This window comes from Protomyctophum bolini (assembly GCF_963924005.1).
Source record: "Protomyctophum bolini genome assembly, chromosome: 21".
NCBI classification, from domain to species: Eukaryota; Metazoa; Chordata; class Actinopteri; order Myctophiformes; family Myctophidae; genus Protomyctophum; species Protomyctophum bolini.
The window spans coordinates 23,946,759-23,972,483 of record NC_137882.1 but is presented as its reverse complement, the minus strand read 5'-3'; the positions used below and the strand labels follow the sequence as shown (position 1 = coordinate 23,972,483).

Here is a 25,725-nt window from a genome sequence, read left to right as displayed (position 1 = left end):
ACGGGCTCTCATACGTGTGCTCACATGCCGGTATTCACGGGCTATATATGAGGTGCTGGAGGAACGAACACACAGCTCTGGGTTAAAGCATGCTGTATGACAGATAGATATATGCCGGTCATATTAGAGCCCAATCATTATGGGAGTTTTGGAATAGAAGTTGAATACCGGTATTTGGCAATTTTTTTTTAATTTGAAAATTAAGTTTAACAATAACAACAAAAATATAATCCTGCCGGAATCATGCACATACAGTACTACAGTACATCTGCCAATCCAGGACGCTATATTATTTTAGGTGCATCAATATTGTAGATTGTACATTGCAGTCTGTATCCTATCCGGTATCTTTTACATTGGAAGCCACTGGTCAGAATCAGAATTTATTGTCACATCACAAAAACGTGGTTGAAAGAAATTAAATTAGTTTTCGTTCCCATTGTATCGTTATTTCCAGATAAATACAAAATAAAGGTAAGAAGTGGAGGGAAAGGAGAAAACTAATTATCTACATTCTTACACATACAGTACAGTCGCTGTAATGATATTTAAAAAGATTAATCGAAACTTTTTGAATGATAGCCAGCCCTAGTTTTACATTGTACACTGGGGCTTATGAACTTTATTAAATGCAACGTTTACATTGTACACTGGGGCTTATGAACCTTGTTAAAATGTTTGTATTTTCTCAGTATTTCACAGCTGACTCTGGAGTTTGAGGTTTTTCCTTGCCAACATGTATCTCTAATCTTCGATAATTCTTTAATGTCCAAATTGTCCTATTACAGTAAATTGCGCGTGTCTATTTAGACTTTTTGTATCCATGCATTGCATTGTATGCGCCAGCTATCTGTTACAGCAGTGTGATCTTTTCGTCCATAATTGTCAAGGGAATATAATGGCATCGGCTCATATAACCAGGATTATTAGTTAAGACATGTATGGAATGAGCCGGTGTTAATTCCACCCAGCTGAAACAATACGCCTCTATCCAAAACAGATCCCAGCACACTACAACCTTCTCTATTACCGTAGTCCCACTTCTTCTCAAATTATTGTTTTTCCCTTAAGTCGTAGGGATTTGAGCATCAACGCAAACACCCCTAATAAGGACTAACGGAGCTTGGAAATGGAGGTTAATTTTCTGTGGAGGTTCTTCTGAAGGAGGGGTGTGTCAGGCGCCCCTGAGGTGAACTTGGAGGGGTGGTCTCTCTCTCTCTCTCTCTCTGCGGATGGAAGTGAAACCACATGTTTGTCCCAGAATTGCCTGCTGTGGCCAATCCGAGGTCCGCGGGGGCAGCCAAAACCGCCCGCTTGAGGTTTTGGAGTCAATAACTCAGCCAGGCACCGATGTTCCTTAAGGGGATATTCCAGATAAGTGACATTCTCTGAAAGGATGTTTATGATGCCTAATAGCCACACATTTGAGGTAATGGGGTTGTACTGTATGTCTCCTAGGGCAGGTGTTTACCACCACACAGTCATTGTTTACTGGTTCTTGACCATTTTCCCCTAATGCACACCAGACCGTGAAAGAATAGAACGGCCGTTCTATTAAATATAATTTCTATTCATGCTGTCGCCTCTGTTTTACTGTATTCACGGTGAATGTTGGGTCCCTCCTCCTCTGTGACAGTGACCGCTGGCATCATCTGAGCTGCTCGGCAACGCAACCTTGACATGTGGTCAGGACTTTATAGCAGACGGTCTCTGGCTGTGAGACGGTCAGTGGTGGAAAGTAACTAAGTACATTTACTTGAGTACTGTACTTAAGCACACCTTTGAGGTATTTGTACTTTGCTTGAGTATTTCCAATATCAAATACTTTTACTTCTACAACTCCACTATACATCTCGGAGGCAAATATTGCACTTTTACTTCACTACATTTATTTGAAAACTTGCGATGTGACGCATTGTGATTTTGTAGATCTGCTATTTTCAAAATATTCGTATACATTTGAAAACTTTAAATGGCACATTCTGCACAATGAGTACTTTATCATTTTGGTATATTTTGATACCAATACTTTATACTGTATTACCGTGTATACTGTATTTTTACTCATTACATTTCTTTATTCCGGACTTTTACTTGTAAAAGAGTATTTCTACATTGAGTATTGATACTTTTAGTAAGAAATAAATGCGAGTACTTTTTCCACCACTGGAGAGACGGCCTCTTCTGTCCGCTGCGTTTGCAATTGCCTCTTGCACAGAGTGTGTGTGTGTGTGTGTGTGTGTGTGTGTGTGACACACACACACACACACACACACACACACACACACACACACACACACGTGCATGCGGGCTGCTCCTGTGAGTCAGCACAGGCTGCTTGTGAACTTTCACCTGGTGTCTGTATGTAAACAAAGTTACAAACATGCTGAGACGTTGCTCTCGTTACAACAATTTTGCCGGTCACTTATTTTTGCACCTCCTGATTCATTCAGGCAGTGTAGCCGCCTTTCTTTTTTTAAATATATTTCTCTTGACAAAATCTACTTGATTAATGTGAGTTTGTGCCAATTTCTCTGGAGAAAGTGTCTGTTTGACCTCTTAATGTGCTCTCATCGCTTTGGTTTTTAATTTGTTCATTTAAAAACTAAATGAACTCGCAGCAGCGTGCGTGAGATTGCCTGTCTCCTCTACTTGTACCCTTTTTACATGACGTCCGTGACCTCTCCTGTAAACGAACGCTGACCTCTTCTGTTCTCTCCACAGGACTCGGGAGTGAGACCCCCATTAAACTCAGCAACCCCAGACTACTACAGAAAAGAGCTCTAAGGTAAGACATTTAGAAAAAGGGCTTCTTCTTCTTCTTTTCGTGTCTTTGAAGCATGTGGTTAGATGACAGTTTCCCACTTCTTTACACAGTCTTTTGCATTATTGTTGAACTCTGTGAGATCTTTTAAGCTGCAGGGTTTGGGTAGTAGAGGGCAGACGAGGCAGTGCTGCATCATATGGTCCTCTTCTCCACATTCACAGATGGTCGGGCCGGTTTTGTAGCCCCATCTGGCCATAGCAGCTTTTGATCGCAAAAGGGCTGAATTGGTCTTAAATGCCACTAGACAAGACATACGGAAATACAACGTTTTCTGCCTGAGAGCAACGATAAGTCTAGTAACTAGAGTATGAGGTTTCCACCCGACAGCGACGGCATGATCCTAGTTTTCTTTACCCTAACTTCGTGCACTAATACAGCACACACACACACACACACACACACACACACACTGCAGTCTCTCTGCTCATCCATAAATAGCTCCTCAATCGCCTCCCCATAGTGTATTTGCATGGCTGTGAGTGCAGCGTGTGGGCGAGCTCATCCAGCCATAGCCAGGGTTTCAGACGACAAAGCCACAGTGGATCATGATCAGACACAGGGCCGGCGTCCGTCCAAGCCTAGTGAGAAAGTGAGAGATAAGGTCACGTACGGACGGTGCTGCTTGCTTTGCTTGCTATACCTATACTGCAGCATTAGTGGGATTGTTCAGCAGCGTCACGTTGTTGGCTCGGTGTCAAATACTCCACCCCGCCACCTATACTTATAGCCCGGCTATATATAAGGTTTTCCTCCCACGGCAGCAAGAACTGCACTGACACCCCGACACTGAACGACCCTGGCGTTGGTGGTGTTGTGAGCCGAGGTGGAACTAAACGCTCCCACCCCTTCCATGTTATGCTGCAGAATAGGGTGAGCGCCTCACCCTAACCCTCACCTTCCCCCCGAGGATGCATACGGAGCGGTATAGAGTACTCTTTCATGCCAACTGCCATCAGACTCTATAATGAAAATGCATAAGAACTGCCTCCCCAAAGTTTGCGTGTGGTCCTGGTCTAGTGTGTTTATGTCCACTTGTGTTTATTTGTGATTACTGTTCTTTGTTTGTCCAGCTTGATTTATGTGTCACTCTATGCTGTTGTAGCGCTTCAATTTCCCTTCGGGGATTAATAAAGTATATCTCATCTCATCTCATCTCTCAAAACGCTGTGCTTTAGATGTTGGACGACTCTGACTGTAAGACGTTTATCAGCTAAAGTAGACGCTGTTATGATATTAAGATCATCAGATAGGGTTTACACGTGCCAGATTTTAAGACCACAAAGTAATGCCCTGCACCCTCGCCACCACCACGATAACCATTACTTTAATTGATCGTTTCATTGAGTTTTATAAATGTATCATAATAACTCTGGTTGTGGTTTTGTATTCCAATCTGGAGCAGCGTCAGAATGTTAATAACAAAGGTGTGTGTGTGTGTGTGTGTGTGTGTGTGTGTGTGTGTGTGTGTGTGTGTGTGTGTGTGTGTGTGTGTGTGTGTGTGTGTGTGTGTGTGTGTGTGTGTGTGTGTGTGTGTGTGTGTGTGTGTGTGTGTGTGTGTGTGTGTGTGTGTGTGTCCTGCAAAAACCTCAATGCAGTATAGAGTAATACTTTCAATTGGTTTCTAAAAGTGAACACTGTGTGCTTATTTGAGTGAGTAATATCTTGTTTTAACGGCTTTCTCCAAAACTAACTGGTCCATTTAGTGGATTCTTGAACATCCATCAAGCTGAAGCTGCTTCCAGAAACATTTATTTCTCTCAAATGTTTTTTTTTAAATGACTTTAATGACTTAATGACAATTCTTCAGATTGCAGGAATTAAAACAAGAGTCAAAAGTCAATGAGCCCTTACCAATAATTGCTTATATTTTCATTCTATAAGTGAATCCTGCTTCCCAGAAGCTCAGCACTGTTTCAGTAAGAGCTAATTTATTTTCACCTCTTCCTGCCTCAGCTTTAAAGAGTTCTCATTTGAAGAGAAAGACGATCCAGCCAAAAACACCAAGGATATAGATGTCAGTGTCCTGACCAACCTCCCCAAAGGTGAGTAAGGGCTTTTTGGTTCTGCTTGCTCACACATGACCCATGCTGTGTGTGTGTGTGTGTGTGTGTGTGTGTGTGTGTGTGTGTGTGTGTGTGTGTGTGTGTGTGTGTGTGTGTGTGTGTGTGTGTGTGTGTGTGTGTGTGTGTGTGTGTGTGTGTGTGTGTGTGTGTGTGTGTGTGTGTGTGTGTGTGTGTGTGTGTGTGTGTGTGTGTGTGTGTGTGTGTGTGTGTGTGTGTGTGTGTGTGTGTGTGTGTGTGTGTGTGTGTGTGTGTGTGTGTGTGTGTGTGTGTGTGTGTGTGTGTGTGTGTGTGTGTGTGTGTGTGTGTGTGTGTGTGTGTGTGTGTGTGTGTGTGTGTGTGTGTGTGTGTGTGTGTGTGTGTGTGTGTGTGTGTGTGTGTGTGTGTGTGTGTGTGTGTGTGTGTGTGTGTGTGTGTGTGTGTGTGTGTGTGTGTGTGTGTGTGTGTGTGTGTGTGTGTGTGTGTGTGTGTGTGTGTGTGTGTGTGTGTGTGTGTGTGTGTGTGTGTGTGTGTGTGTGAGAGAGAGATGTCCTGATTTTTTAATGGTGCCCCATTTGTAAGGAACGTGCATTTGTGGGCTGAGGAGCTGAGTATGTGGGTTGCTATGCAGCACCCATGACAAATTCTACTCATTACTGAACACAAATACTGTGGACACAGCATGGGCAGATCTGGAGACTCGTGACTTCTCTGTAAAACAATTATACAGCTCAGTGTAGTTCAGAGTACAGTAGATTAGAATCAGTGGTTCCCAAACTTTTTCATGCCAAGGACCCCCACATTGACACTAATCAGCCTGCAGACCCCCATTTGAAAAGATATGCCAGGGACCCCCAAAAGAGAAGATTTTTATGGCTCTAGCTTTTATGGCTCAACTCGTTTAATTTCAAGGACCCCTCAGTATGACCTGCATTAGTCTACGGACCCCCATTTAATGACATTTCTCTGTCATATCTCTGGGACCCACAATTTATTTTGTAAAATCAATGCTAATTTAACTATGAGAGTGTACATTTGGTTCCATTTGTACGCTCTCAGAGTTACATAAGGGTTTACATTTGGTTCCAAATCATCATTTAACATGGGTCCCCCCTGGAACTCCCTCAAGTACCCCTGGGGGTCCCCGGACCCCACTTTGGGAACCACTGGATTAGATTACTTTAGATATTGGGACAGAAAATGCAAGATGTACAGTAGTACTTGGCTTATTCGGGATACAATAGTATAATGTACTACATTTTGACTCGGGATACAACAAATACTATTTATCTTTCTGGTTGTTATAGCAGCACATGTTTATTTATTTTTGATTCTTTTCCAGTCTCAGAATTACGGAAGCGGTTTGAAGGCATAACTACAAGCTCAAGCGATTGGGAGATGAACAGGTAAGAGGATGAGGATAAATGTCGTACAATGCAGGGTTTTACGCATGGCTGTCAGTGTGATCTGTCTGCATCACAACTATGCACAACAGTAGGCAAATGTTTTGACAGAAATCTCTGCATTTTCCTGTTATTTGGAATTCCATTAAGTAGCATTCGAAGGTGGACGTGATTGATGATTAACCCATTCTGACCTGAGATCAGATTCTAAAAATGTCTTCTACATCCTGACAGTTTTCTGAAAAAGCTATGTATGTTTCTACGGTATGTCAGTCGTTCTAAATCTGGGGGATTTACTTAAAATCTCTTTCAGAGATTAAAATAGGGTGCATATATTTAAGGGAATGCAATAAAACAATGACCTCTGCATTCACGGAATGCACTACTGTGCTACTGTACTGTTTTTTTATTCTTTAGTTATAATAATCATTTCTTCTTCTGTTTTCTACATGAATATAACCACATTATCTGTCAAGTTTGGGAAAGAAGACAGAGTACTGTGTATAAATCTGAGTTGTAATATAATGAATTATGTAATGTAAACATGCTGTAAATGTGTGAATTATGTAATGTAAACATGCTGTAAATGCAATTGTGAAATGGTGTCTTATAAACCCATGAGGGTTGGGCACATTGTGTGCAGGACACGGAAATAAATAAACAATCAATCAATCAATAACCATATAAAATGAAATGGGAGTTAAATGCTGCAATTTGTAAAAAATTGCGAAATATGACTTAACGTCGTTGAAGTGGAACTCATAAAATGTCCCTGCGACTCATCTAAAAGACCCTGTATCCCGGGACTCATTACACAATGAAAACCTAGTTACATCACTGCTCTTTGGGGCATGCCAAAACGTACTGTTGCACTTAACAACACAGCCTCTAAAGGAGGCGCAGATGTTTCTGCTCATTACCACGTTGATGACATGGACGGAGATTAATTGTTTGTTTGTTTTATTCGTCTGTCCTGGTGCAGAAAGGAGCGTATTGCCCGGCGGTTGGAGGGGATAGAATGCGAGGTACACCCGTCTGTGTTGCCCAGCCTGGTGGCCAACCGGCTGCTGGAAGAAGACACACCCCGATATACCCGCGCCTCCGACCCTTGTGAGCCCTGTGGCGGAGGTGAGAATACCAGAGCACTCAATGTTTTATATACCTGCGCCTCTGAGCCCTGTGGAGGTGGTGAGAATACCAGTGCACTCACTGGACTTCTTTTATGCCTCGTTTCCACTAAGCTCTGTGTGATATCCGTTATTCTGTTTAGTCCATTAAAAAATAACACATTGGAGATCACAGAGGATCCCATAGGAATTAAAAAGTACATTTTGAGGATTTCCGTATGCAATGTGTGCCAGCAAACGGTGCTGACACATGCTATTTCATTCAGTTCAGTTTCTTGACTATGTTTAATAAAAACTGGATTAATTTATATAGCACTTTTCAGGGTACGCTGTTGCACTATACGTACATTAATGAAAAATGATTGCTTTGATTTAAATTTGATTGCATGAAATACACTAGAGGGAATATTGCCTACTGTACAATAAACTGAATAGGAACATACCACAGAACTTAGTGGGAACAAGTCGTTAGTCAGTATTACCATACAGAGTTACAGGTAGATTATCGGAAATGTTTAGGATTCAATGACACATAGTTGTATGGTTGGTAGTTACTCAGTTATAACTTATACAGTATATGCAACAAACACATGGACCCTGTTTTCTTTTATTTCTTTTATTTACTTTTTTGCTTTAATAACGTTAATTGTTTTATTTGTGCCAGGATTTTTTCCAACCTAAAACATGTTCATCAGGTATTCTTATTATATAAGGAGGAAGAATTCTTTCTAAAAATCAGTATTTGTTAAAATGACGTTTTTATGTGGACACGCCCACCAGTTCATTAAGTATGCCTGGTTTGATCCACCTGGTGCACCCCTATACGTAAGTAGCATCATGGCTTGATCGATCGAAAGTGCTATAAAAGCGCAATTGCCATTGATCTATGGCAATGGCGTTAAGCATAGCATTAAATAATAGGCTTTAATTGACCTAGATCTACGGCAATAAGGCGCTATAAGTGTTAAGTACTGTCACCTCATAAACACATGAAAAATACAAAAATCCTGGCACTCCATCTTTAAGTTTGTAATATTTTTATAACCACAATGTTGTGGCTTCAAATCTGGCTCACGAGTCACGACGACCATTGTTTTAAATAAATCTCATAAAATGTAATTTCTCTAATCTCTCCCCCCCCCCCTCTGTGTGTGTCTTTCTCTTTGTCCTTTAGTTACCCTTCAACATTACGGCACAGAGGACATGGAGATCCCAGAGATGCATCTGAACACGACAGAGCGTCAGTCGGGTCGGGCCCACTACCGACCCGAACCTCAGTTCTCCGTGCACACCGAGCCCGTCTACAGCTCAGCCCCGGCACCCGCCCCCGATGCGCCAGAACCGGAGTCAAAGGCCGCCCGTATCGCCCGCTACAAGGCGGAGCGGCGCCGGCAGCTAGCCGACCGCTACGGCATCTCCCTGGACCACGAGGCCGACAGGGACTATATCTCGAGCCATACTCGCAGTCGCAATAAGGCGGCCGACGCCTCGGAGAGGCACGGCAGGGCCGAGCCGATGGGAGAGGAGGGGAGAGACATCACCCTGACCTCCTGCACCACCACCACCACCACCGCACCCGTCCCTAGCCCCCGGCCCGGCCGCACAGCACCTCAATACAGCCTCCCTGACCCGGGGCACGAGACGTCCCGGTCCAGGGTGGACTCTGTCACCGAGCAGGAGCGGCTGATGAACCTGGAGAACCAGCGCCGGGCGCAGCAACAGGAGAAGGCGCTCCCGTCTGACCCACCGTCCTACATGGACGTGGTGCCGTCGTTGTCGTCGTCTGCCAGGGTGCCCTCCAAGGACCTGCCGTCCAGCTCACCCAAGCTGAGTAGGCAGCCGTCCGTCCCCTCGCCCAAACACGGAGTCTCTCCCGGCGACCTGTTCATTGAACAGCAGGCCCACAACATCCTCAGCAGACAAGGGTGAGTGCTCGAGGACAGCACTGATTTATATCTGTGCTATTCTTTCTTTCTGTCCTTTTCTTTATCGCTCGAGAAGAGATTGTTTATCTCTTCCCTCAGAACCTCCTCGCACACATAGTATATCTGATTTCATGAGAGACTCTTAAAAAAGAAAAAAGGTAGTTCTTCCATGGAAATCAAATTTCCTGTTCTCCGTCGTCCAACTCTGGTCATTCTCTGAACCAAACTGTTATCAGTTATGCTTACATTCTTTCCTGCCATGATTCCTATTTCTCTCTCTGACCATCTCTCTCCTCCGTATTTAATTGATGTTGTAGATTTACACCAGGACAAACAACCTGATCATCATGTACTAGGTAACTAGGATGATCTTTCAGAGCAGGATGCATGCTGCAATCTCATCTAACTCAAAATGGCATGTTTTGTCATGCCCTGAACACACCGGACCTTTCGAGAGTTGAGTCATTTTAATTGTGAATTACGTAAACGTTTTATATATCTCACATTTCTCACAACATTTTGTACAGCCAAGAAGACAAGCTAAGACAATAGTTTACTGTAACTCATAGAACTTAAGTTATGTTCTCACTTGGGTATGGCCATCCCACCCATACCCAACCCAACCCAACCCAGCTGAGACCATGCAGGCTACAGTTCCACACCCTGCTGGTGCTAAATGTTGACACAGATCAGTTGGACATACTTGACTGACTCCATCACCCACCAGGCGACCAGTCCTTCTGTCTATATCCATTGCCCCTGCTTTCCCGGCTACAGATGCAGCATAATGCCTCATTCAAATTTGGCAACGTCCCCACATCGCCTGACTCAAATAATTTACCAGAATAGGCGACTTAACATTTTGGCTTAGAAACGAAAACTGTAAACTGGGTAAAGTATATGTACAATCATCATCACTCTACTCTGATGTGGAGTGACAAGCCCATGAACATAGGGTCTAGGTAATTCAGTGATGATAAATAAACAATGATTTTTGTGTTTTATGGTAAGCTTACATTTCATATTGCACATGATATGCACTCCTGTAACATAAAATAATTAAGATTACGTAATGAGCTCAATCCACACTATGCATCACATAACCACAGTAATGTGGTTATTGTTCCCGACCCCCCCCCACCCCCCCCCCCCCTCTCTCTCTCTCTCTCTCTCTGTCTCTCAGGTTTCATAACTTGTCTTGGTATGCATGCGTGTTGGAGGGAGGGTGTTTTATTACAGCAGGCCATCTCAGTGTGACTCCGCGGTTCAAACTGTGACCACAAACCACAGCTGGACCTGATCAAAACCAGCTAGGCCTCCTCTCTCTACCTCCATCTGTATGTCCATCTCTCTTCACCATTCATCCTCCTCTTCCTCCCTCCATATCTCACCTACCCACCCTGTGTCCTTTTTCCTTCTCTCTCTCTCCGTCTCCGCTGGAAGAGATGAATGCCTCTCGCTCTGACACATGCTCCCTTTGTGTGGGACATGTTCCGTGTTTAGATCACTCTGGGTCTGAGAGGAGAATACAGCTGTGTTCTTTGTTGAATGTCTGAGGACGAGCGTGACTCACCTGCCTCCTGGCTCTGCTGGAGGCAGAGGTCTTTCTAGTGAGCGTCTGCTCTGACTGATAAGGCCTTGCCTACAGACAGCATTGTCTTCATGGTGCCCCGCTGTTGCACGGATGCGTATAGTTGCCTGTCGTGACTCACCACCAGTGCCCATCTCTCCATAATTCTGCTATCTGCAGGTACAGAACGGTGGTCTTGTGCATTCTCGTACCGAGCGATAGCAGCAGGGATCATTGTTTTCGTAACCATCACCATTTCTTCTTCCCATGGAACATTCCATGGGAGATTTATTGCTCTTGTTTCATTGCGTTTGACATCTCTCCACGTACTGTACCGCAATAACGACAAAAATGGCCCGTCGGAGAGTTCAACGTCCATTTTGGGAGTAGTCAACCATTCGCTAAGCCCATTATCATACCGGTCAAGCTCAATGTGAACTCACAAGTATGTCCTTGGCTGCTTGTACTCCACAAGAAGGCAAGTGTCCGTTGACGTTAGCCACCCACACACAATAACTCCTATGCTGTCTCCTGCAACGTTTTCATTGGTGCAGTGCTGGAGTGAAACTGAGCAGTGATTGGTTTCTCCAGACTGATGCTGAAGGCGACACCCAGTCGCTTATCAACTGGCCATCCAGGTACAGCGGTGTGTGGTTGTGTGTGTGTGTCCCTCTCTACATCACCCACCATTCATCCATCCAGGTACAGCGGTGTGTGGTTGTGTGTGTGTGTCCCTCTCTACATCACCCACCATTCATCCATCCAGGTACAGCGGTGTGTGGTTGTGTGTGTGTGTCCCTCTCTACATCACCCACCATTCTCCACCATGATCCATCCAGGTACAGCGGTGTGTGGTTGTGTGTGTGTGTCCCTCTCTACATCACCCACCATTCATCCATCCAGGTACAGCGGTGTGTGGTTGTGTGTGTGTGTCCCTCTCTACATCACCCACCATTCTCCACCATGATCCATCCAGGTACAGCGGTGTGTGGTTGTGTGTGTGTGTCCCTCTCTACATCACCCACCATTCTCCACCATGATCCATCCAGGTACAGCGGTGTGTGGTTGTGTGTGTGTGTCCCTCTCTACATCACCCACCATTCTCCACCATGATCCATCCAGGTACAGCGGTGTGTGGTTGTGTGTGTGTGTCCCTCTCTACATCACCCACCATTCTCCACCATGATCCAACTGGAACCCCCCCGTAACACATCATGGACCCTTCTGAGCAGAGGTTCTTAAACGTATGGGATGGTGCCTGAGACTGGCTTATGTGAAGCCGAGTTCATTTAAGGCGCGATTCATACTCCTATTTTAGAGCCGAATAAAAGTGTGTTCGGCTCTGTAGAGCCTACATTGTGATGTCATTTGAGGTTCGGGGGGGGGGGGGGGGCGGGTACCGTCCTAAAGTCGTCTCTTCGGTGCTCTGACGAGCCAGAATCATTTCGGCACTACAGCGGTAAAATAGGAGTATGAATCGGCCCTTACTGTTTAAAAAGTAACCTTAAAAAAGAAACGTATTATTTTCTATGATTGTAAAGCTTTTAAATGCAGGCTTTGTGTATTTATTGTTAAAGGTGCTACAGTATACGGGGCAAACTGGTGGCTCGGCCTCTTAGTACAGTGTTTCTCAAACTGTGGGTCACGGACGTTAGTGGTGTCAAAAATAATCAATTCAGCAATGCATCGTGATTTGGACGTGCACGATTCTGCATCGATGCAGCAACGTGACATAATCGATAATCAAAGCTTAAATGTAATTATATATATTATGATTATAATTATGTATATAATATTATATAATTCTAAATATATGTTGTTCAGTATTTCTGACTGCTTCTATGATAAATGTGCCATGTTGTTCAGTAATATAAAATTGTGATTAGCTGGTGAATGGTATTGAATTGAATGGTAAGGGCAGTGCCAATGCACACACCTACTGTAGGTCACGTCTTCAGTACGCATACTATATGTAGCTGCACTACAGCCACAGTATTACATCCCTAATGCTGGCGTCCTATTGATTACGTAATGGGTTTCAGTCTTTGACTCAAACCCCAGGCCTACGACTGCATGCAGGCCCTTAAGACAGATTTCTTCCTCGGGAGACAAATAATAAATAACCTTGAACCTTGGACATGCTCCTCGCTCTGAATCTCCCGTCTCTCTCTCTACTGGACAGTCTAATAAAAGCATAAATTCCCTGAAAGTAACAGTAAAATACAAGACGCTGCTATATAAAGGGTCGTTTGTCAGTGCTAATGGATAGGCTCTGTTCATTGAGGAAAACCATGTCCTAGTTTAAGAAGCTCTGCTTTAGTTTGGCATATCAAGACTCACCTGTGTTCACCTGACATCTCATCTGATGACATCATCATCATCATCATATCAATCACCCTAAGCACTGGTTCCCATGGAGCAAGTTCCCCCCCCCCCCCCGTTGCTGTGTTGCCATTTAACACTGATCTTAATTTGTCTTCTCTTTCTGTACGCTGACTATGTTTAAGTGATATTAAACAAAAGCACTCCCACAGGAGACGGGTGGTAATGTTGCACAGTGCTACTCGTATATTATTTTCCCCCCAGGCTATTCACATTTTGTATCTGGTTACTGTGCTTACACTAACAGTTCTCTGTCTCTCTCGGTCCCTCTCTTGCCCAGAAGTAGGAAGGGTAGATGGTTTAAAAATGGGTGTGGAAGGAAGGGCGCTGGAATAAATCCCGTAGTCATCTCTTTAGATCCTTAAAAAAGATTGTGTGTGTGTTGTGCTGCAGTCAGCTTGGCTTGTCTCCAATGGGCCAGCGAGAGAAGAATAGCCTTACGTAACGGCTCTACAAATGAAAGAGATGTGGAAGTTTGCCAGCAAATGATACTACAGCTACTGTAGGAACTTATCGGGTGTGTGTGGGGGTGTGTGGTGTGTGCGTGTGTGTGTGTGTGTGTGTGTGTGGGTGGGTCTCTTAGTGTGTGTGTGTGTGGGTCTCTTAGTGTGTGTGTGGGGGTATGTTTATTTTGGTAACCATTTCTTTCTTTCCCTGAAGAATCCGAGTTAGGGAGAGACTTGCCAGGGAGGATGGCTACCAGAGGAGCCCTGAGTTTGAACCTGCCATGGAACCCCCCGTGTACCGCAGACAACACCACCAGTCCCACCCCCAGACATCTACCACACGCTACCACCCGGACCCGCCGAGCCCTCGGTCGGCTTACTCCCACACCCAGCCTCACTTGTCCGGGCAGTCTGATGTGCAGGAGGGAGGAGGCCACCCTGGCTATCTGTCCATGGCCACTGGCTGCGGCCCCAAGGCCCTGCAGCAGCAGCAGCAGCCCCAGACCCAGACCCAGGAAGAAGGTGAAGAAGACGAGGTAAAGACAGCAGGCCTTCTAAAGAGCAGGAAAGCAGTGCTGCCCTCAGAGATCCGCCGCAGAGAGAGAAGCACAGAGGACCCACGTAGAGGCAAGGGGGATGATGACAACGGAGCGCCCATGAGGGCCCGAAGCCTCGGCCAGGGCAGGGAGACCGAAGCAGAGATGGACGACTTCACGAGAGGAAGCAGATCCAGAACCAGGTGGGAGGATGAAGCCGATTCTTCACCCAGAACCGTAGAACACACCTCCCGCCTACAGACGGCCGAGAGCCGGGCCAGAGAGAGGGAGAACGCCATCTACGTCCAGCGAGGCCTCGCCGCCACCCACGTCCAGCCCAGAGAGACTCACGAGCTCTCTGCCGTCTCCGACAAGGTGCCCAGTGGGTCCACAACGGACGTGGTGGTTCTACGGAGGCCCAGACAGAGACCCGCTCAGCACCAGGACCCAGGCCACAAAGAGGCCAGTGATGATGGCTTCAGTAACGGGGAGAGTCACCTAGATGCCAGGATCTCCGTGGCCCGGCTCAGGCATTCCTACATCGAGAGCGCCACCACCCCACCGGCCGCCCGCAAGCCTGAGCTGTAGGTGGTACACAGTAACAATGTCCTGCTGGTTGGCTTCTACAGAGCACGCATCGCTGCTTGTCGCCTACCATGGCCTGGCTAATGAATGACTAACGATGATTGACTAAATCCTCTGCGCTTAACATGAACTTAATGATTCTGCTGCACGATCTCTAATCTGTTCATCACTTAAGACAGCACGTTCCAGTGGTTGGTTGTGGTCTTTGTCTCATGGTTAACAAAACGTTTGTCTGTGTGTGTGTGCCCATGTGTATTTGTGGCATTATAACTACTATAATAATCCGCTCTCTAACGGCCAACAATCAGCATGACCCCGGCTGCTTACCGATTTTAAAAACCAGGGGTGTGGTTGCAGTGGATCTGGGAATGTTCAATATTAATAAATAAAATAATCTAACCATGCCTCTATTTTTTAAAGATCTACGTATGTTCTCTCCATTTCACCATACTGTCGTGTCTTTTCTCTTTCCCCTTGGCTTGTCTTGTCCGTTCACCTTGGTCTCTCTCTCCTGGGTGGTGATCCCCAAAGGGATGTTGAGGTGGACAGGGAGCCAGCGGGCCCCTCAGAGGCCCCCTGGAGAGGGGAGAGGGAGAGGGGTCGCAGGACCCGGCAGTATATCTCTCCCGGGGAGAGTAGAAAGACCTCAGAGAGGTTTAGGACGCAGCCCATCACCTCTGCTGAGCGCCAGGAGACCGATAGGTATTTTTTGCTGAACATGCATGGCTGTGTTTTTTGTAACGGAGGACGAGAAACACTTATGTTAATGTAATCACCTCCATGCATGTCAGTGAAAATCCTGTTGAGGTTTATGATGAACTGCTCTAATCAATAAGCTAATCAGCGTCATGCTATTCCACATTTCTTTCTGCAATCTGAGGTAGACCATAGTATTATCGGATACAATCCAGCAGTGTGTGCATTGCCACGCACACGCACACTCACACGCACATGCACACACACACACACACACACACACACACACACACACACACTCACTCACTCACTCACTCACTCACTCACTCACTCAACAATCTCTCACTCTCTCCGTCTCCCTTACAGTGAGAAAGTTAGTCACACACTCTTATGTAATGTACTGTAAAGAGTTAGCCTGGTTTCCAGCCCACTCGACTGAGCACACAAGAGCTGGAGGCTCAGAGTCTGACCATCAAGCTAGTAAAGATTACTACAGACACAAACTCTTTCTCTGCGGTTTAGTTTAGTTGTTTTTTTTTTGCTTCAATTTATCCTTTGGTCTAACTAACAGGGAAGGCAACTTAAAGCCCAAAGGTCTCTGTATTTGGGCCTGAGCAGTGGCCATTGACCACATCACACTTGACCACAGTGGGGTTTGAATGAATGAATGAATCAGCTGTTGTTGGTGTGTACAGAATCTGAGGTCTTCTTCGGTAATGCGGTCTAAATCTCCAGATTAGGCCGTTGCGCTAGATCTCCTGCTTGTAACTTCCCCATCTAACAAGACTCTGTCACATCAGCAACATACACATTTTCTGCTTATGAGAGAACTGATTTCACGCTCAATATCACCTCTGGCTCTAGTACCTACTAGCCCTTTGTACTGTCTTTAACTGCTGGGCATCTCCATACACTAGATAAGGTAACGTTTGCATGGATGTTATTAGTGTGTTAACACTTTGTTAATTGATTGTCTTTTGTTCTCCGTCTCCTCCTAATCTTGAAGGTCCTGTGCCAGCTCTGACCTTGCCAACACTGAAGGTAAGCAGGACAAAGAAACAAATAATTTATAGAAATTCTATTTATAAATACAGCTAGCTACAGTATAGAGTATAGACTTAATAGACTGATAATACACAATAATTGTAATTCACCTCTGGAGGCAAACATTCTGTGAAAATAGCCACTGTACAAGCTTGTAGATGGGCACGGCTAGATCGGCTATTGAAGGCGATTTCTGGCATAGAAATGTGTTGTAGTGGAGTAAAAGGGAGGACATAATCAATCATTTAATATAATAATTGACTATCCATCAATCCCATTATCGATCCCATTATCAAAAATAGTGAAAAGGGCTGAAACATCCAGACTTTTGGATGGGCCTAACACATTGGATGTTAGGTCCAAACCGCACCAATGTTGCAAGGAGTTTCATTGATGTGACATGTCGTTAAAACGGTTTTGTTGCAAGGAGTTGCATTTGGTGCGCTTTGGGCATTAGGAACAATCAAAATCTTGCTTAAACAAAAAAATATTTTGACTGTCAATTTGAGTTTGGCTTTTTGTGTCATATTTGCCAATGAAAACAGCATGATTTCATCGAGATTCAGCGAAATTGGAGTTGAGCTAAAAGTAAATTAACATTTATTCTTTTTCCAGTCGTTTCACATTAAAGTTCCAAGAACTTTGACGCAATGAGGGTGGAGACGGCAAGACTCAACTCTTTTACACTTAAACCCTCTAGAGTAGACTTGGTAAACTGAACCTCAGTTGGCTCTGTAGTCTGTACTTGGACTGCTTTATCTAGCTTTAGCTATACCAAATCTCTTTGCCAAACATAGAGTTGTGAGCCACAAGCTAACAATGCTGTCATGACTCATGAGCTTGTATGTACCTTTTCTATTTTTGAATCTAGAATATGGATGGTCTGGGGTTCAAGTGGTTAATTTATGGGAAAGCGCAACATTTTGAAGAGAGGTTTTATGGACTCATTACTGGTGCTCACAGTAGCATAACAGCACGGCAGATCTGCTGAACGCAGACCCGGTCTCATCTGCTTCTCATAAACACACACTGACCCCGGATGCTCTATCGTCGCTGTCGACTGGAAACCATGTGCGCCGTATACCTAACCACATCTCAAAACAAAAAGGTTTTTTTATACTCTTACGTACTTGTACACTTAACACCTTATTGTGGGCGTTTTTCCAAATGTTAGCATTTTCAGTAAAAAATAGGGCATGCAATGCAAAAGAGAAGAGATATTATGAGACTGTATTGAATCAGCTCATCTCAGCAGCATCGCTGTCTGTGTGTGTGACCTGTCTGTGTGTGTCACCTGTCTGTGTGTGTCACCTGTCTGTGTGTGTGACCTGTCTGTGTGTGTCACCTGTCTGTGTGTGTCACCTGTCTGTGTCCACAGGGGTCCCAGTGACTCCAACCACAAGTGTTGAAATGTGGTTTAGCTTGAGGCTATATTTCCAGGTGTCACTGCTAGGGGGGATGATGAACATAAATTAGATGATGGTCACTGCAAGACCTACTGTAACCACATTTCTGCAACGGAAATTGCATAGTCTTATGTAGAAATATGGTTGTTTACGGTTTTGTGTGTTTTTCTCCCATAAGTCAAAGAGTGTCCTTATGGATTCATCTGGGCTTTAGGGCAGTGGGTCCCAACCTTTTTAGCTTGGAGCGTCCCTTCTTACATCTGACAAAAGTTGAGATACCCCCACAAGTGTGCTCACACACTATATATTTCTTTCTACGATGAATTGTGAAAATAATGAATCTACAAGCTCGGCAAGTGTAATGGATCTATTTATGTTTAGTCTTTTTGAATATTCGAAAGATTCTTTCAATATGTTGTGTTGACAACTGACAAGGCCTCGTGCCTCCCCCTGTGGTCTTTGGCAACCCCCGAGGGTCTCCCGGATCCCAGGTTGGGAACCCTCGCTTCATGTATATGTTCTGGTGTCTCCAAGTCCTTAACTGTGTGGTATCTATTCTCTCCGTAGCTGATGAGGAGAAGTTGGATGAACGAGCCAAGCTAAGTGTGGCAGCCAAGCGGTCGCTCTTCAGGGTAAGATTCAACACCAGGTCTAACCTTTGAACTTTCATTCAGTTTCTCTCTCTCTCTCTCTCTCTCTCCCACAAACACGCACATAGTCACGTGTGCATGATCACTGTAAAAAACACGTTCCTCCACTTTGACTCTATGCTTCATGCTAGACGGTGTTAGTGTAAGCCCACAGCAATTTTCCACTTCAAGACACATCAAAGTATGATTTCCCTATTGACCGATCGTCTACAAACTTTCATGAGAGAAAACGATCTGATTAATATACAGGCGTGTTCCACAGCAACAAGGGTCTACTCTAAATAATATGTAGGCCTAATACTCCACATTACTTTATATTATGAACAAATCATCATCATCATTTTTCGACTGCGGTCGAGATCATGGATTTCACAATCTGGCCACGCCAGCAAATTGATTTGACGTTCTTGATGATTTTCCATATCCACCACCGCCCCCACTCCAGGAGTTGGAGAAGAGCTTAGATGGCGGAGTCCCGCAGCCGCGGTCCAAGAACGTGGCGGTGGAGAGGAGATTGAGACGGGGCCTGGATCGTTCCAAAACCCAGCCCGTCACCACCGAGGAGGTGGTCATTGCTGCCACGTAAGCCTCCGCAACGTTCTCTTCTCTCGTCTCGCCACACCTTCACACCTTCACACCTTCACACCTTCACACAATCACACTCATTCTAACGGCAGATTCACTCCCAATGTTCTGCCGTGATCTGAAGTCTCGTCTCTTTTCTTCAGACTCACCTCTTCAGACTCTCCACCTTAGCCCTTAGCACTTGACCTAGTCTTGACGACCATGCAGACCTCAGCAAGGGTTAACTTAAAATGCTATTTAGACAGATGCTAGGTTCATTGTTTACCTGGTATCCCTACATAGTTTCAATGTACAGAGTATTATTTTGAAAGTTAGTTTAGACAGATTCTAGGCACAACACTGTGCATTTGATGTGTTTAACTTGCTTATTGTAAGTCACTCTGGATAAGAGTGTCTGCTAAATACCTAATGCACTAAATTGTAAAGTGTGAATTGATGTCAATAGTCATATTATCGTTGTAACGTATTTTTTTTTAACCAACGTTTCTACACTATACACCTGTTTTATATTGTGTTGAAACGTTGGTCAAATTAATATAAAAAATATAAAATATATATAATATATATAATATAAAAAAAAGGTTATTGCATGGCTGTGAGCTGTTGTACATCTCCTGTGGTCAGCACCTCCTCACTACAGCTGTGCGCTCCTGTTCCACCGTTCGTGAATGGTCATTATGTGACCACATATTATATCGTAATTCAAACCCGGGTTTGAATCTAATAGCACGGCATCTGTGTCACGTGAGTGAGACTCTCTCTTTTGTCTTTAACCCATTCTGACCTGAGATCAGATTCATACGAGGTTTCCACTGGACACACACTGGTCTGATGAACCCATTCTGACCTGAGATCAGATTCTAAAAATGTCAGTCGCTCTTCGATTTTTCAAAAATAGCAGACCTACAAGCTCGTAGCGCGCCACTCGGTGGCGCGCTATGAGCTTGTAGATCTGCTATTTTTCAATAGCTAAAGCATGACATGATGCTAAACACCAAAACGGGTTCCCGGTCAGAATGGGTTAAAAAGAGTTGACCACACACGATAAATATTTATGAACGGCCTCATCAACTGTGAGTCACTATTGCGGTTGGAAGGTTATGTTGAGCACACCTCAAGTCCTGTAAATATTTAAAATGTCTGTCATCAAGCTCAAAGCTCTGTCTTCGGTTTCCACACTTTGTCTGCCTGAAATCTAATCCCATCGCTTTTTTTTTCTCCAGTTCTGGATCTGAATGAAATTAACATTATTTTGGATCTATTGTCCAACTGTTTTTAAATCTTTTTGTCGTCGTAGCCTGCTGCAACAGACTCATAGGACCCACAATGGAAACAAGCCCTCAGGGCTTTATGTTATCCTTTTATCATTATTGTATGATTGTTGTACACTACCTCTGTACTTTTTGCAAACCGTAAAAGTGAACATCTGAATGGTTTCAGGTGTTTGTTTAATCCCTGAACTACACTGGGTGATTTTATTTTTTATGAATGGGTCCTTCAACCATGAAGTGTGAAACAAATTGGTTCAATTTCACCTAATGCTCTAGTGTTTTTAATAAAAAATACTACATTATCAGATTAAATTGATGGATTCATACTTTGTTGTACAACAGAGTTTATGCCGAAAATAGCAGATCTGCCGGAGTTAACAGCGGTCACACCGTTGTGAGCGTATGCAGTACATTGGCTATATTTTATGCTCATACTCCATCGTACAGTAAAGTCCGGCTATAGAAACCACTTGTGCCTCCATGGTACATACAGTAACTGAATGCCATTGCAAGAAGGTATATATTTTTTAATTCCATCCTTCATGTCTTTCTCGCCTGTGCTGTGTCGTCCTCTCTCTGTCATCGTTTGTGTGTGCGTGACTTTGTCTCCGTGCCCGACTACGTTCCCTGTAGTGAGCCTGTGTCACAAACGGTGACCGTGCACACTGCCGTGGCACGCGTGCCTAGTCCAACGCTAGTCAGCAGTACTCTGCCCCCATACAGGTATACATACATGTGCATGGGTTTGAAGGGTCCAGACCTCCCACACCACGGACCCTTAGTGGTGACTAACATGATGACATTCACTCTGGAATGTGTCGTCGTCGTCGTTGTTGTTGTTGTTGTTGTTGTTGTGTCTGAATGTATATGTTCTCACATCTACGCCTTTGTGTGTTTGATGGCATTACTGAGGCTTTGTTTGTCCTGCTCAAAGTACTGGGTATTATGAGGTCTCAGAGGATTTGGAAACAGCTGTTTGGCGCCCTCGTGTGAGACTGGAGGAAACTACATGACTGACACTGAATCCCTTTACCGTTGCATTCATTAATGCAAAAGACACATTCTGATCCTGTTGGGGATCTTTGTCAGCGATGTTGTTCTTGTTCTAATAATGGTGTTTGTGGAGCATAATGTATATTATGAATGATCTTCCATAATGAATGCCTTGTCATAGGGTTGTGTGTGCGACTGTGCAGTGCACGTGTGTTTGACCATCTACTATTGCAACATACTTATGCCACACTGTTTGCATTGGGCATGTCTCACCTCGCATGTCATCGGTATTGTTTAATAGCATCTTCCCGATGATCACGTGTTCTCCGATTTGCAACACATTAATTAATGAGTGCCCATATACTGTATGCCTGCATGGCTCTTGCTGGCCTGCATGCGCTCATGTGTTGTCCGTGTTTACTCTTTACCAGAAGTCTCGTGTCTCGTGTCATTCCTCCTCCCAGCCTGCAGGCGTCCTCCAAGCAGAGCTCTGCAGCCCGGGAGGCCCGGCAGCTCCAAGATGTCCAGGAGGTCCAGCGCTTCAGGCGAGCCTCCCCGGAAGAGGAAGAGGAGGAGGAGGTGGAGGAGGGGAAGAGAAGAAACAACCGGGAGCAGAGCCAGCCGGTGTCGGATCATGAACCCGATCTCTGCGCCCTCAGCCTGGCAGAGAAGATGGCGCTGTTCAACCGCCTGGCGCAGCCCCCCATCAGAGTCACCCGGACCAGAGGGGACCTCCGTCAGCGCAGGGCCAACCCCCGCTACCAGACCCAGCCAATCACACTGGGCGATATGGAGCAGGTAGGAGGAACTAGATACTTGTATTGTGTTACTTACAAGTAACGGACAAAAAAAAGAACTGTTTTCAACTCCTGTTTTCTTCTGTTTAACTTGGAACTCTGCACACTACTGGTATGTCACACTGATGCTAAACATGTACAAATACAATATATCTCATTATGACATCGATGATCTGTTTATTCTTTACATTATTTTATTTCTTTATGGTGAAATCACTTTTTTCTTTTCTTCATTTTTTTAAGGTACTGTATTAAAATCAACTTGCACAGATTTCAGGCTAGCTTGAGATTCAACACTTGTGTCTATATTTTAAAGTGAAAAGGTCTGAACAAAGGCTCAGTGTGTGTGTGTATGTGATTGTCTCTGCTCCAGGAGGCCTCAGACTTTGAGGACCTCAGTGATGAGGAGGAGCTGTCTGAGTCTGACAGCCCAATAGAACACCTGCAAGTAAGCTTGATCGCCCAGTGGGGCCAACAGTGTGGCCGGCCGGGCCGGCAGGCGCAAAGTCACTGCTGAACCACAGAGGCCTATACAGTTACAGTACAGTTACAGTACAACCGAACCGAGGCAATGACTCTGAGGCCGTTTTAATAACCACTTGAGTCCTCTAGAGTTAATTGCACATACGTTTGCTCTGTACTGGGAGTCTGGGACTGCTTTTTCCGTCTACAATCATATCTCTTCGCCAAAAATAGCCCATCTACAATGTCACAACGTGTTGGCAATTTGACACGTTGTGAGCTTGTAGATCTGCTATTTTTGGCTTATGTCCGTCCCCCTCCCCCCAGAATATGGATGCTGGGTCTCAAGTGGTTAAGTGAGATGCATAGTTTTTGCAAAAAAAAATAATCGTTGCATGGCCCACGCTTTTAAACGTGTGATTCAGAGACACGTGTGGCTTACCGTACGTACTGTTAAGCCAGTCCTTCATCAGCCTGCTGTGTCATGGTGGGGACGAGTGATGCGTGATGAATCGTGGATGCATTGTGGATACCACCGCTGTCCGTGTTTCTGCCTGCTGGGCATGACCATGAATGAAACCTCTGTGCTGAAGCAGCGGAGAACAAGAGGAGTGTAATTCATCATTCGCCCACAAATGGGGTATTTGTGTTCTATTTGGTATTCCCACAGTCTGAGTCGGCGAGTGGGAAAGGAGAAGGTCGAAAACAGAAGCTTGGAGGCATGGTTGAACTTAATGGCAGCTTTGTAAAGCTTCAATAAACATTGTTACGGATTTGTACTTTGGATTTATAAAGAAATCTGACTTCTTCACAATTGTATAGATACAGATCGTCAATAATGTATTTGATTATTTATATATATATATATATATATATATATACATTATATATTCTCAAGCACATCCAGGTGGAAGAGAACTTCCCCAGTAAAAGGAAGCTAAGGGACTGCACACTCCAGAGACAGTCAGGACAAGATTATATTTGCTTGATTTTTTTTATTGCACGACATGTAGGCAACAAGAAAATAGCATTTGATCAACACCTGAAATGTATTATTATAGTCTAGATGTATTACTGTCAATGTCCTTCCACTGGAATTTCCCAACCGTGTGGGAAGGGAGTTGGCCGTGAACACGGCAGGTGCCGATGCCTTGACCTTGCTGGTATGCAGCCATTCTGTGAACCGTAGAAGGTCAATGTTTATTGCAGTTTTTTGGTTCCGTTGTGCCCAGTTAAATTCCAACATCTTCTCTGTTGAGAATTCTGTCACAGACACTATCCACAGCTACTGCGTCGCCCCAAGGTGACAGTTGATTGGGCAGTGGGCACTTCAGCACGACCTAATCATACCCTCACCCACGGCAAATTACTGCTGGGTAATAAAGAAATAATTAAGTTTTCTTTTTATTATTCCTAATCGGTTCCAAAACGTTGTGCCCAGAATGCAAGAACCAAAGTCTGTTTTGATTTAGAACAGAACTGCTAGTGAAATGGTTATGAACTTGCACCCTATCGGAGTCTGCATTGGAGTAATTTGGCTATATCTGGATGCATTGTGGCCTGTTGGAGTTGTGTTTATGTGTGTGTGGAGAGGGGGGGGGGGGGGGGGTGTGTGCTGGCATGGCTTTTGTCACGTGGGCTACGATTGACCCGAGTGAACAGGCAGCCTTTTGATGCACAGGAAGTGCGGTGAGTCAGTCAGGCAGCGATTACTCAGCGTGATTCTGTGCCATTGTCTGTCTGCCTTGCCTGGCCCTTTTCTGTGTTCGACAGGATGGCCTGCTGATTAGGCTGCTTCCATACCTCCCCAAACTGACCCAGTTCTCTCTCTCTCTGTCTCTCTCTCTCTGTCTCTCTCTCTCTCTCTGTCTGTGTCAGTCGTTCTTTCTAACACTGTTATTCTTAATTTTTAATTTTATTCACTCTCCTCTCTCGTTCTGTCTCTTTTCTCGTCTCTCTCTCCCTCTCCCCTCTCTCTCTCTGTCTCTCTCTCTCTGCTACACACTACACAGCTTCACAACGGAGCAGGTGCCAGACTTGGCCACCACCTCCCTTCCTCGTCCTCTTCCTCTGCCTTGAGACAAGGAGGAGGTACCGTCTCCACAGCCCACGCCGGGGACATCCACCTTGCCCAGCTCGAGCCCTCCTCTTTCCCCCCTCACAGCAGCAGGCCTCTACCCCCTCAGACCACAGACGGCCCTGTAGGGTGGAGCTCCGTGGCGCACCAGGGGGGCCACAGCAGCAGGCCTCTACCCCCTCAGACGACCACAGACTCAGGCCCATCAGGGTGGAGCTCCGTGGACCACCAGGGGGGCCACATCGTCAACCGAGCCCTACCTCAGGGAGGAGAGGAGGAAGGGGACCTGGCAGGGGGCAAGAGGAGGCTGCCCTCCCCTGAGAGTGCGGTGAAGCAGGCCCCTCTCCCTCACCCCCAGGCGGGACGAGCGAGGGGAGGAGAGGAGGAGGGGGAGGAGGTGGGGGAGGAGCAGCAGCAACAGCAGCTCAGGGGGAGGGCGGACGGGGCCGTGTATGGCTCAGAGAACCAGCCTCTCGTGGACAGACAGGAGCCGAGAGGCCATCGGAGGGAGAGGTATAATTCCTCGCAGGAACTCCATTACCCAGACATCCACAGGAGCAGGGCGGTCACTGAAGGTGAGTCTATCGGGACAGGTGGGAGATTTGGAGGGATTCAGAGTTCAGTGACGTCTGCTGTTATTTGTGTTCTATAGTTCTACCAGCTAACTTTATTCATCTCTCTAATCTCCCTCTCTGTTTTTGCTATCATAATTTGAACAAACTGAACTAGCTGAATATATTTACTATTATCTTATTATCTTCACCTGAAACTTCAGGGGGAAAAGAATGCGGTGTCAAAATTGTGTGTATCTGATTAGTAGAGAAAATAGCACTGCAGCCTTAGATAGCCTGTATTTATTTTTAGAGTAAACTAAAGTATCACTCTCGCTGTCAAGTGAAAATGA

The 25,725-nt window shown here is 45.2% G+C and overlaps 1 protein-coding gene across 8 annotated transcripts in view; it reads left to right on the top strand.

The window, feature by feature from the left end:
* The window catches only part of svila (supervillin a), a 96,527-nt gene that overhangs the window by 35,351 nt on the left and 35,451 nt on the right, over positions 1 to 25,725 (top strand). For all 8 annotated transcript variants that reach the window (XM_080793906.1, XM_080793907.1, XM_080793900.1 and 5 more), the window contains 14 exons: positions 2,725 to 2,788; positions 4,781 to 4,869; positions 6,209 to 6,272; positions 7,252 to 7,397; positions 8,571 to 9,321; positions 13,934 to 14,839; positions 15,372 to 15,542; positions 16,543 to 16,577; positions 18,554 to 18,618; positions 19,082 to 19,218; positions 21,126 to 21,215; positions 21,950 to 22,283; positions 22,656 to 22,730; positions 24,757 to 25,396. In XM_080793906.1, coding sequence (XP_080650032.1) covers positions 6,265 to 6,272; positions 7,252 to 7,397; positions 8,571 to 9,321; positions 13,934 to 14,839; positions 15,372 to 15,542; positions 16,543 to 16,577; positions 18,554 to 18,618; positions 19,082 to 19,218; positions 21,126 to 21,215; positions 21,950 to 22,283; positions 22,656 to 22,730; positions 24,757 to 25,396 — 3,358 coding nt within the window. In that variant the 5' untranslated portion in view covers positions 2,725 to 2,788; positions 4,781 to 4,869; positions 6,209 to 6,264. The remainder of the gene's footprint in view (positions 1 to 2,724; positions 2,789 to 4,780; positions 4,870 to 6,208; positions 6,273 to 7,251; positions 7,398 to 8,570; positions 9,322 to 13,933; positions 14,840 to 15,371; positions 15,543 to 16,542; positions 16,578 to 18,553; positions 18,619 to 19,081; positions 19,219 to 21,125; positions 21,216 to 21,949; positions 22,284 to 22,655; positions 22,731 to 24,756; positions 25,397 to 25,725) is intronic.